At 47.3% G+C, this 12,983-nt stretch overlaps 1 protein-coding gene and 1 long non-coding RNA gene across 3 annotated transcripts in view; both read right to left on the bottom strand.

Moving 5' to 3' along the window:
• The window catches only part of CCDC50 (coiled-coil domain containing 50), a 43,048-nt gene extending 39,368 nt beyond the window's left edge, over positions 1–3,680 (bottom strand). The window contains exon 1 of the mRNA XM_026045144.1: positions 3,624–3,680. Within this exon, the coding sequence (XP_025900929.1) occupies positions 3,624–3,672 (49 nt within the window). The 5' untranslated portion in view covers positions 3,673–3,680. The remainder of the gene's footprint in view (positions 1–3,623) is intronic.
• A 4,007-nt stretch (positions 3,681–7,687) lies between these two features.
• On the bottom strand, positions 7,688–12,118 carry LOC112952316. 2 transcript variants are annotated; one of them, XR_003250368.1, is made up of 5 exons: positions 11,802–12,118; positions 11,040–11,232; positions 9,853–10,039; positions 9,412–9,758; positions 7,688–9,309 (listed from the first exon to the last, which is right to left on the bottom strand). It is a non-coding gene; the product is annotated as an uncharacterized LOC112952316 (long non-coding RNA). The 2 variants fall into 2 exon arrangements; XR_003250367.1 differs by lacking the exon at positions 9,853–10,039.
• Positions 12,119–12,983: the final 865 nt, after the last annotated feature.

The following is a 12,983-nucleotide window of genomic DNA, read 5'->3' as shown; positions in this document are numbered from 1 at the left end:
AATCCCTCCCCACACATTCCTCACCAAACGCTGCACCACCTGTCAAAACTCCTTGAACCTATTTCCATCTTTGAACGACATCAGTTCCTTTCCTCCACCCTCGTGCTGCTGAGCACACATGGCCACTGAAAAGCCAGACGTAACCAGCAACATCAACCTGCGTGTTCCAGGAGGGCCCAAGGCTCCAGACCTCAAAGCTGACAGGTACCCATGCAGGGCAAGTGCCACATGCCGGGGCCACAACCAGGAGATTTTAACCACGAGAGTCTCAGGGAAGGTCCCATTTGGCTGCAGAGGTCAGAGGGAAGCTGTTGTCATTGGGAAGAGGAAGACAACAAACTTCTATTCAGCTTATGCTAAGGCCAAAGAGAGCCAGCTAGTCTGTCTGGCCCAGAAAACGCCCTGCCAAGCTGGAAAATAAAAACTCAAGCTCTTCCTGTTTTCCCAAGGCAGCAGGCGGGTTGCGTCGTCTGCTGCATTTGGGAAACCGGCCTATCTGTCAGCAGGCAAGAACCAGCATTTGCAAGCACAGCTCAGGATCTTCATGGAGTCAAATTAGATGCCCCACAGAGTAGAAATCATAATGCAGACATTGTTTGTGTCCCCGGGAGCGTGGGCGGCAGCCACAATTAGCCTTTGTCAACGCTGAAGCTTAAGTGACAGCATCGTGGCTGGGTTAATTCCAATGACTAGTACAAATACAGGGCCCTTATATTTCCCCACAATTTATTAACAGATAAAATTGCTTATTAAGCCCCTGCAATTTTCCATAGTTCCAAGTTGCCACATGCTGCTCACTGGAGCGCGGGTCTCGCTTTCTCTTCCCCTTCTCACAAGGATTAAGGCTGGCACAAGGACCAGGAAATCCTCACCATTTACCTGCAGCAGCTGAGGGCTCTCAGAAGCCCACATGGGATGATGGGCTGGCCCAACAGGCAGGTGTCCATGCTGCAAAGTCGTTGCCAGAGCTCAGGCCCGGGCACAGCCAGCCCCGGCACTGCCTCCTTCCCTCTTCTCTACCCACCAGTGACGGGATCACAAAAGACAAGATCCAACAGCGGGAGATAAAGCAGAGCTCAAGCAAATTTCTTTGGGTTGCTTTACAAGTAGCTAATTAAAATAATATTTCCATGATGCTTTTGTCCCCTAAAGGCTCACAAATAAGGTCTCTCTAGAAATAAAGATCTACACGCATACAACCGAGCAATCCCCTGGGGAGGGGCAAGAAAGCATACAAGCAAAAGCTGCTTTGTGAGAATGGAAAATGTCACCGGCTTTTAAATGGCAAGTGGAAATACAAGCAGAGAAACTCAGCCCACATACTGCAACTAACACCAAAGCCTTCAACAAACAACTTGCAAGAGCTTCGCTGACCACAGCGGTCACAGCCACTACTTAACATCCCGTGGAGAAAGGGCTCAGCAGGACGGGGCTGCAGCACCGCAGTCCAGGCAGCGCCAGCCCTGAGGTTACATTTGATCACAGAATGTTCAAGGTTGGAAGGCACCTCTAGAGATCAACCTTCTAGTCCAACCTTCCTGCTCAAGCAGGGACACCCAGGGTAGCATCCAGGCGGGTTTTGAAGACCTCCAGAGTAGGAGACTCCACAGCCTCCCTGGGCAGCCTGTTCCACTGCTCTGTCACCCTCACAGTAAAGAAGTTCCTCCTCACCTGGAGATGGAACTTCCTGTGTTTCAACTCATACCCACTGCCCCTTGTCCTGTCGCTGGCCACCAATGAGAAGAGCTTGGCCCCTTCCTCGCTACATTCTCCCTTCATGAACTTATACGTGTTAATCAGACCCCCTCTCAGCCTTCTCTTCTCCAAGCTGAACAGGCCCAACTCAGTCTCTCCTCATACGAGAGATGTTCCATTCCCTTAATCATCTTCGTCGTTCTGGTAATCCCGGCCCTCCAAGCAAACTGGATGGGCCAGGACACTTTTCACAAGTAGAAGAGCATCCAACACTTGCTCTTTTGCTAATAAGTATCTTTTTGTTTTAACAAACACAGCAAGCAAGTCTTCCTGTGGCACGCTCTGCTCAGGCTGTCATTGCCTTTGCTGCTCAGAAACGCCCCATTTTATACAGAAGCTGTCAAGACTACAACAAAAGAGCAGGGAACACTTTGGGATGGTGGCTGAGGAGGCCGAAGACACAGGCGACCCCACCAAAGGGAGCTGGTGAAGAGCAAAGTACTGGAACCACAGAAAACAAACGCAGCACAACCATTCCTCACTGTTAATGAATGACTAAACTGACCTTTACCCAAAACAGAGAAAGGGAAAGGCTTTCAAGGAGGATCAAGAGTGATTTCTCTATCAGGAACAATAAATATTGCCCTAGGTATGCAAGCGGATGCATTTCTTTCCTCAGTTGGCTTTAAGGCCAAGCACGAGAAGGTCTAATGCAGAGCAGAACCAGGTCCCAACACTTTCTGCCACAAGAAACACAAATTATATCAGTAAACTGAAAACATGCAAGGTGCCCCAGGCTCTGCAGAGCACAGCTCAGGCCTCATCCCGTCTGCCACTGAGGATGCTGCGGGAGGCTCCTTTGGAGAGCAACCCAAGTGCCATCCCACAGCGAGAGGTTTTCCACCAGGACACTCCTTGGAAACAAGGTGCAAATTTCAAGGAACCAGCTGGACGACATTACCTCCCCATAAAAACACTTCTATTCATCGTGTAGACAAACTTAATTCAATTCAGCGAGTTCACTTCAGAAGTGATTTAAGCTAAATCAAATCAAGGCTACTTAAATTCTGAATAAGAGCGTCTACACAGGGATTTGATTCAATTTCATCAATCCGCTGGAAAGGTTAACGAGATTAATTTTCTTGAGTAACCACATGTAGACAGACTGTAAGGACGAGAGGCTGGCAACGCTGAAATGGCCAATAACAATTTTACTAATGACTTAATGGGGCTAGCAGTAAACCCTAGAAGCTCAGCAAACGACCATTACTTTTCTTCCACGAGTAACAACCAAGAGAAGCACTAAACGATGAGGAGGCACCACGGGCTGCCTTTGCAGACACACACACCAGTTGGATCATGGATTCATGCTTGTTACTTCGTGGGAACCAAAACAGCAAACGGAAACCAGCAAAAGGACAAAAGTTTTACACGGGCAGCCGGTACTGTCCATAACTGCAGCTGATTTTGGTGGAACTTGCACGGATTTACGGTGCTGGCAGAAGGAGCAGCCGCTGCCTCGCGTGCTGCCCTGTTTCCCAAGCGCGGCGGCTGGAGGGCACCTTGCCCAGGGCCGCGCGGAGCCGCCGGGAGCCCCGCGCACACGCGGCCCGTGCCGCCCGCCCCGGGCTGCCCCGCGCGGCCTCCAGCGGCCCGCGGCTCCGCGGGCAGCCCCGCGCGCGCCCGGAGCCGGCGGCCCTGCCCCGTGGCTCCGCCCGGCCGGGCTGCCCCAGGCTCCCGCTGCCGAGCGGGGCCGCCGCGCGGACAAAGGGCTCCGCCACCCGCTCCAGCCTCCTCCTGCTGCGGGCGCCGCTCCCCTCCCGCCGCGACGTGCGGGGCGAGCCGCGCACAGCGGCGCCCCGAGCGACCCCAGCGGGCGGCGCCCGGCCTCTGCCCCCCCCCCGGTAACCGCCCCAAACAGCCCCTACCTTCCTTGACGCCGGGCAGCTTGGAGTGGTCGATGCCGATGCCGGCCATGCCGAGCGGGGCCGCGAGCCGCGGCGGCGCCGCCCGCGCCCGCGCTACAAACTTGCCCGCGGAGGGATACGCGGCGGCCGTACGGCGCGAGAGAGGGGACACAAAGCGCCGGGGCGGAGCGGGGCGGGGCGGCGGAGCGGGGCGGGGGCTGCGCTCACCACCCGCCCCCGCCCCGCCCGGGGGTCGCTGCTGTTTTAACCCCTTTCCCCCCTTTCCCAACGGGCATCAGGCGGAACTCAGGGATGGCGGGAACCGCCAGGCCGCCCCGCTTCTATTTCCTGTTACTTTCACTTTATTTCTTTATTTATTATTTTTTATTTATTTTTTTTTTCACTTGCTTCAGGAAGCTCCCGCCCACCCGGGCATTTATTTGGGTGCCTGCTGAGCCATCCGGTGCCAAACTCACCAGGCTTCGTGCCAGAGCCTCCCTGCTGACTCCTTACCCCTCCCATAGGGATCTGACACACAGGATTTGTATTTTTCACACCAAACTGGGAAATAAAAACACACCCAAGTCAAATGCCAGGTGAGCCAATGCCTTGGGATTTAACACAGCTATTGCATGCCCTGCATGCTGCCATTTAGGGAAGGAAATTAAAGAAGAAATTCCTTTTAGGAAAGGAAAATAAGCTAAAGTATGTGGAAAAGTGCCCTGGAATAAGCACTATGCAGGGAAAGGGCTCCCAAGCCCTGGACAAGCTGCAGCTCCGGAGGCCCTTGGAGCCTGGGCAATGCTCCACCTGGCACAGGTCAGATCCAACCTCCAGCACAGCAAGGCAGTCAGGAAGGGGGGCGGCAGCTGCCAATTACCTTCTTTAACCCAATTGCTGCAGGAAACTGATTTCGTTTCCCCACAAGACCCAGCTGGGGGGTTTAGCAGTGCCCAAGCCCCTCCAGGCTGTGCTCAGGCAGACCCCGTGCACTGTTTTGACCATAAATAAGTGCCTGACTCCGAGTACATAAGCAGCAAAGTCAGTCCTACTACACTTATCATGAGCAACCTGCAGCATCTGCCTCGATGGTCCCCTGGCTCTTGTTTCACTGCTGGGACCAGATGCCTCTTCCAGAGCCTCAGCCAAGGGGGACTCGCTTTTCCCACAGGTCTGGGTCAGGTTTCTAGGCACAGGGTGTGGGAGCAGGAGGTCTGTGCCTATCTCAGCCTTCCCATCACCAAGAGCCCCTGGGGAGGCTCTGCTGCTGCTGCAGGTGACTAGAGTCCCCAGGCCTGTGCCATAAACAGGCTGGGAGGAAGATGGAGTGGAATGAGGACTCTCCAAAAGCAGCAAAAGGAATAATACCTCCATTTTATTAAAAAGTATGTGAAAGAAATTGTCTTGGGGTCGGAGGGGAAAGATTTTTACACATGTTAGCTTCTTGCTCTTCCAGATTTTCCCGGTCATGTCTGGAAGTCAGGAGTTATTTCCCTTAATTCTACCCCTTTCAAAAAAAGTTTCCTCATCTCAAAAACACCCAGACTCTGTACTTAACTCACAGGTAACCAGAACTGCCTTTGCCTTTCTTGCAGCCACCCAGCCTTCAGAGAAAAGTCCCTGAATCATCCATATTCATAACTCCTTCTCACCTCCACACATCTAATGCACCTCTCGTGCTTGTCATTACACAGCCTGAGGGCTGGCAGGACGGTGGCACTCCGAGTATGAAGTGGCATCCTCAGTCACTCCAGCTATCCTGACAGCCCTTCATGTGCTCATACACATAGGGATTAGTCAGTGCCTTGTCCCTCCCAGCGGACAGCTCAGCAGATTATCTCCTACGCCAGCCTCGGCTCTGCCTAGCGGCTCCCTGTAATCCCCTGCCATTCAGCTGCACCTAGCACAGGCTGCAGGATGGCATTGCTTGGAGATAATCCCCTTGGCTACAGCCAGCTCCATGCACAGGAGCAGCCAGAAAGGCTGTTTCCCATTTATCCCCAAGTTTGCATTTTTATTAAGTCAGTATGATATTCTTCTGAACATCTTTTACTCTTTACCACCTCATTTTTTTTTAAGAAATCACTCTGAAAGTACTTTCAGAGACCAGAGAACCAAGAAGTAGCACATAATTTACAAATCTGATACTGATCATGGCTTTCAAAAAATGTGTTTTCCTTCTCTTAGTATAAGGTACTCAACAGAAAACAGCAGAAACTGAAAGCCTGAAACACTAACGTTTATACCGCAGCTCTAAGGCAACAAAGCCAGTTTCACAATTTACATTGCAAAGTACTTGCATTTACAAGCGTAACTTAAGCCATCAGTGGCAGCAATCCTGAATCTCAGGCCATATAGACAGATCTTCAGTCTTCAGCAATAAATTTCTATTCCATCAATTTTCCTGATTAACGCCCAAACCTGCAACGTAAAACAATCAAAATCTGCCCTGCATGCAGAACTACCAGGCTGGATTCATACAGTTTTGACTGATGCTAAACAAATTATGTGCCTGCTTACGTGAAACTTTGTTAAAGAGGTTGGTGCGTGATATTAGGTCATTCCCGAGGTTACTAGGCTTAGGTAACTACTACATAAATTATGTGGCTGTGTCCTCTCTCACCTCCTTTAATTATGCAGTGGTATTTGTTTTTCCAAGACTTATTGCAATGAGGCAATAGGAATGGGTCAGTGAGCTCCACCAGGATGCGGACAACTTCAGGCAGATACTGTAAAAGCTATTTTCCCCATTGCTGTAAATGAGGAAATGTTTCTAACTATCCGAGTACAGAAAGGCTAGAACAGGCTCTTTGGAGGGACACCAGGGTCAAAAGGTTTGTGATCAGGATTTATCAACACAGTTGCCTAAGGCTGGATCGTACACAGCAAACTTCACAGTTTTGGTCCTAGGCTCCTCACCTTAGTTTGATTTTGAGATATTCAGATGTAATATGAAGCTGATAGATGGCATTAATTGGTCAAAGAGGGTATGAAGAATATACAAGGATTCAAATTTAACTAAAACGAACATAAAAACAACTACAGGAGGACTGCAAATGAGGATTAAATAAGATCCAGAAAATGTGTTATTGATGACACCACCACTGCAGCATAATCAGGTCTCATGTTCCCACCAGGTTTATCACTGTGGTGGATCTCAGACCACCTTCCTGACTAACATTTGTGTCTAAAAGCTGCTTCTAGGCAAAAACTGTGGAATTTTGTTGCTCTGCTACACTGAAATCATCTTTTCCTGTACAAGTTATATGATATCTATTATATTGTAGTGGGCTAGTTAATCTTGATAAAACTGGAAAGACTGCCCTCTTCTCTTTAAGCTGATGAGATAACATTTCAATCTTATGAAAGCAGATATTTAATCCTATAAGACCTTCTGTCTGAAGACAAGATCATCTCATTGCCCAAGACAAAAGCACCAGAAGGAGATCAAATGCACGGCACACACACGTAACCCCTATTTCATGAAAGAATTCTGGTTGGGGCAAGGCAGGGGGAACATCTGCAAGGCTCTAACCCAAATGCTCAAAGCAAAACATAATGATCTAGCCTGGCCTGAAGAAAAGCCACAGTGAGCTTCTGGGTGCAGAGGCTGAGCAGGCAGGCAGTGGCTAAGGACCACGGGAGGACTTTATAGTGCTCGGTTCCTCTTACAGGCAGGCAGAAGTGGGTTTGTACAAGCTGCTTAAATGGGCACCTCTCCCACTGTCATACTGTCATTTTAGGTCTGCAGCAACTGTGAAATAAATTAGACTCCATCAAGATGTTCATTTTTCATAGAAAAGTTTATGTTGAAGTTACTTTAATGAGTACAAGGCTATTTCCCATGGGTGAGGCCATGACAGAAATAGACATGATCATTACCCTATAGAGACAGGGTGATACACATCAGTTAACAATCTAGGCAGAGTTGAAACATTCATTCCACGTGTTTCATGATACTAAGCATCAGGTGCCATGCAAGCCTCTGTCCAAAAACCATGGTCAGTGGTGACTGCTGCCAAGGGTTGGCTTTTCCTCAACACCTAAGCTGGAGACATCACCTAGAACTTTTCCTTTCTTCCACCTGCTTATTAACTTCCCTGTTTTTCCCAAGTAAGCAAGGATGCACTGCAGAGATGTTTGAAGTCCTGAGCCAGAGGAGGCCAGGGAGAGGCAGCAAGCACCATAGCACCTGGCAAGGAGCTACCAGAAGCAGGTGTGCAATTTCTTAGGCAGTTGAGTGCTGCCTGTGGGAACTCAGGCTTCCTGGAGATCAGAGGCATGCAAGGATAAAAGTATTATAAAAATAAAACACATTACAGTATTATAAATGGAGTGGTTGCAAATGAAGAAACAGAGGAGGAAACTAAACTGCTGTCTACATTTAACAAAAGAAATATTGGAAAAACTGAACTGCAGTTTTACAAAAGGGCTTTTCTTGACTTAAGTTGGAGATAACCCATATAGCCTGAAGTCAGGTACCATGCATAAAACTAAGCTGCTTGCAGCACGTATCAAACATTTGTATAGATTTCCCTATAAGCCACAGTGTGCAAGTTAGTTTTACTTATACAATTGCAAGGGTTCTAGTTTTAGTACTTCCCCTCACCCTGCAAAGGAAACAGCCACTGAAGCATCTTGCACTTAGAATAAAGTTTTACATCAGCAAAAGAAAGGCCAAGCGCCTTTCAGGAAGCACCTCTCTAAAAGAGGTTAGGTTAATATTGTAACATATAGGTACATAGGCTGTTTTACTCTTCCTTTACCTGCTGTAAATCATGCCATTTCCTTTACTCTTATAGTTCAAAATAAGAAAACCTACCTAAACATATCAATTAGTGCTCTACAGAGAACTGCCTGCAAATCCTGTCAATGGGAGTACAAAGTCAAATAAAAAGCTTGTGGTAAAGCTTCCCTTGGCTCGTACTCAGTTACTCAGTCACTACTACCTGCATGGAATTTCAAGGCATTTAGTTGTCATTTTATTTCTACCTTCCCATCTTTTTTTTCTTCCCAGTTAAACAATATCCCACGTCACTCTTTCCAGCTCTGCGTCCTTCATCGCAGGGCAGCAAGCAGGCCAAGAGGCAAGGGATGGATTAGCCTGTGCTCTCAGGTGTAGCCTTTATCTCTAGTCATGATTCTGTACATAAAATTTTACATGCAGTGCATTGATGCTCACTCAGCAAACCACTATTTTGCATCTCCAGAAGTTACCAGTTTCAGATGCTCTGTACACAAATGAAGAAACTAAAATAGGCAGGCCCCCAGACTATGGTTACTCATGCAAATTTCATCAAAAGTTTTTTAAAAAAAGTCTAGATCATCTCAGACTCCTGGCAACAGAAGATATATCAGAAAATAGCATCAGCACAAGCTCATTCAAGTAACCTATAGTGTCTCTTTAAACCTTCTCTCGTGTGACTGTTACTGAGAAAGGTTTCGAGAAAGTTCTGTGGCCAAGGTAGATGTCTAACTTGCTGGAAAAAACACGTATGTCCACTGGTGACAAGTTCAGGTGGCCTCACAGAGCCCTCTGCTACACAGTAGAAATAACACCTTGCTCTGTCTGCCTTTTCCACCCAGACAGCAGCAAGCTTCATTTGAATTTGCAGCCAGATCACCACTTTGGTTTGCTGGCCTTATATGTCAGCAAGATAAGCTAGAGTCTCATGCCCATCACCAGAAAGAATAGGGAGGTTGAGATCTGCAATTAACAGCAAAAGATAGTTTGTCAGCTGCATGTGGGGAATGCAAGTTCATTTCCAGTAATGAGGTCATACATTGCTATAATATACTGATTTCCTACCTTAGTCACCATTTTCCCAAGTGGCTGGTCCCTAAACTCCCAGATGATGAGAAGATTCTCTGGAGAACCAGGCAGGCTGCTCCAAATCATTCATCTTTTCTTCCACATCTGCCTTGAGAGGAGTCCTAGGAGGATTAACTTCGACAGGATAGTGTTCCTGTTATGAAAACGCTCCACAGCATCACTGGCTGGACAGCCAAAATCTCTGCTGAGTTCATGGAAGTGCTCACATTCCATCAGCCAGGCAGAACACAAGATGAATCGGAATGGAAGAGATCAATGTTAGTGAAAGCCTTAAGTCACAACCAGGTCAATCCAGACCATGCCTCCTCTTAGGGCATGGAATCCTGGAACAGAGAGAGAGATTAGTCCATCCACAGCCACATGACCAATATTCACCATGATAAAACATCAGTGAAAATTACTTAAAAGCCAGCCCACCCCAGCACATTTCAGCAGAAAGGTTTTCTACATTGCCTGTTGATAACTTAAGCTGGTCAGTAAGTATGGAAGACCGGCAGGCGGAAGAGCTCCAGGTGGTTCTTGCCCTTGTGTCCTCCCTTGGTTGCTTGCAGTAGGCAACAAGTAGAACAGTTTTACACCCTGCCCAAACCTTTCCCTCTTCCACCTATAAGCAAGGAGACAGTTGAACCACAGCATCTCATTTTATGGCAGCAACAGGCCAAGCAACAGCTGAATCCCAAAGACAAGCACGTGGAAGAGAGCAAATTGCATGAGTCAGACTAAAAGCTTCATAAATATTGACTGGTTTTAATATCCCCCTGAGAGACAGAGAATCTCATTTTACATTATGCGCTCTTCTCAGGAAACTGCAAGGAGGGCTGTTGTCTGGCTTATGCGAACATTATTTTAATTCCTCTTTTTGTGGTCAAGAGGTCTGTCAGTTTGCACCAGGGGCATCAGCAGAGTATCTCAGTGCCTTCCAGTGGTGCTTTGAATAACAGGACTCCAACAGGTTCTCTGCTTTCTCAGGAATGCCCCAGGGTGTAGGTGACACAAGGGAGAAATCATGTATAAAGTGCAGAAAGGAGTAGGCAGAATAGAATGGAGTTTTCAGTGCTTTCTGCTTTGATTCCTATCAGGTGAAGGGCATTTCAGAGAGAGAGAGGCCGAGATGCAATAGCAATGTGGATAGAAGAGACAAAGGTGACCTGGTCCTACAACAGTAGAAAGGGGCGGGGGGGGGGGCGGGGAGGAAGAATAACAAGAGTATTTTTTGAGAAAAGAAAGGGACTTGAGTACAGAGGAGGGAGACAGTTACTAGAGTATCTGAATGGTGGGGGTAGGACATGTCTGGAGAGGACAGTGTAGTGTGAATCAATGGAAAGACATGAGCCCAGGCCAGGGAACAAGTTGTCATCTTCCTGAACACAGCTACTCTGAGGGGACCTCTCCATTGCTTGCTGTAAGCTCCTAAACTCATCTCCTATTTACCAGGGATCTAAGCTACAATGTGCCTCTCCCTCCTCTTGAATCCTCTTCACTTCCAAATCCATTTATGGTTCCTCATCCTTGTCTTAGAAGTGCTCTAATCAAGAAAAATACACAAAGGGAAAATTATGTCTCACTATACAGCATAAAATTTTACCTCCACCAGCTCTCACTACCTGGTTTCAGTCAAGTCCATCCTTGTTGCACAGGCGGCAGGGCAGAGTTAAAAACAGCCCATTCCCCCACTTGCAAGAAGAGATTCTTTCTGGCCAAATCTTCCACAGCTGGTTGTTTACCTTGGGCATCAAAAATGCACCAAAGAGAGACCGTAAAACCACAGCAAAGCCCATGGATGCTCCTGAGGCTCATCTGAAATATATGCCACATGCAGTAAATGTCAGAGCTTCCTAGAAACAAGTGAAGTAGAGAATTACACCCTCCCTGTCCTCAAATCTAAGAGGTATGGCATGCAAAGCACCCTGGAAATCTGCCACTCCAATCTTGTTATGGGAAATTGTCCCTCCAGTTCTGCTCTCAGCAGTTTAACACTGCCTCCTGTGTTACAAATTAACAGGAGCACACATAAATTGCCTGAAAAACACTGATTTTTTCACCCAAAGCTTACTGTGAAGCAGTACACATAGCAAATCTGGCATAAACCAAGATTAGGCCATTTAGAAATCCCATCTCTTCTAGAGACTGTTCTATCTTCATTGGAAGAAACAATACCACCTACACCAACTTTTTGAAGTCCAGTTTTTTATAAAACATAATTAAATTTTATTGAGCTAAAGTAACTTCTTTGAAAGAGGTGGAAAGAAGAGCTCAGTGCATAAAGAGAGCTGAAGATATTATCAGGAAGAGCAGAACAGAACAATGACCACCCAAAGGAGGAAGTGCTGAGCACAGTAACAAGAGTGACATGGTAGGGGCCTCACCAGGCAGGGTCCCATCCCACAGTCCCTGAGCAACAGGATCAGGGTAGACCAGCAGATGGTTGCCAGGTTTGACCACAATTCCAAATCTTCAGGCACATTTATATGATGATACAGATCTGAGGTCAAGCTGGGAAGACAATCCACAGATAATAACCAGGTCCAGCAAGGGCAACCACGGTCAGAGACAACACAGTGATCACCAGGCAGGTTCACAGCAATGAGGTAGGACTAAGGTCAAACTAGAAAATCAGCGTGCACAGCAGAGCCCATATCAACCCGGTCCATAACCAGACAGAGCCAACCTAAAAAGCAACATTCCCACAGCACAAGCCAGGAAGTCTCTGGCTGAGCTTAAATAAGGCTCCCGAGCAGAGGAGGTGGGTGGAGTTCCCAGGTGATGCTGATCAGGATCATTAAGGCCCACCAGTGTCCTCAGGCCCTGACATGTGCCCCACACTCAAGAGCTGATGCAGCTGAGATTAGAGCAATAGATCAAGTTTTCTCAATTTCTCTGATTTTTAATTTCTGGTTAGCTTTGAGTTGTAAACAGAGGTGACCAATGGATGATGTACAAAGCATTGTCACAAAGTGAAGTAATTGGGAAAATATGGTAACTTTATTTCTTTTAATTGAGATTAAAATACATAAAAACAATAAAATGTAGTAATTTTCCCACTGACTGGACAAATAGGATAAAAACAAAAATCTTTTCTAAGTGGGCGTCTTACGAAAAGCCCATCACTGCAAATCATTTATTTCATAGTTGCAACAAATGCAAAAAGTTCACAAGCATCTGGCAGCTGGTGTCTGGCTGTGAGATATCTACCCATTCACTCAGAGAATTCCCTGCACAACATCCAGTAGTCTCCTTTCTAATAGGTAAAACTAGAAGACTGTCCCTAACTTTACCTAGAGCCCTCATTTGCATGGACTGGAAACAATATATATATAAGTTGCTTTGGGGAATTGAACTATCCTTTCAGGGACAGTGAGCCAGAACTGGAGTTGCTCTGCAGTGATTGAGAAAATCCCAACGAATAGCTCATTTTCCTGAAAATCCTGCCAATCGCTCATTACTGTGGTAGGGATTTCATACAGTGGGAAGAAAAAACAGTCAGAGATTTGATGGATTCTGCATGGACTTGTAGGAGGCAGGGATTCCACCGTCTAAACCAACGCAAA

Source organism: Nothoprocta perdicaria, unplaced genomic scaffold (genome assembly GCF_003342845.1).
Source record: "Nothoprocta perdicaria isolate Ctin4 unplaced genomic scaffold, notPer1 scaffold_4, whole genome shotgun sequence".
Classification (NCBI taxonomy): Eukaryota; Metazoa; Chordata; class Aves; order Tinamiformes; family Tinamidae; genus Nothoprocta; species Nothoprocta perdicaria.
This window is presented reverse-complemented; position numbering and strand designations above follow the sequence as displayed.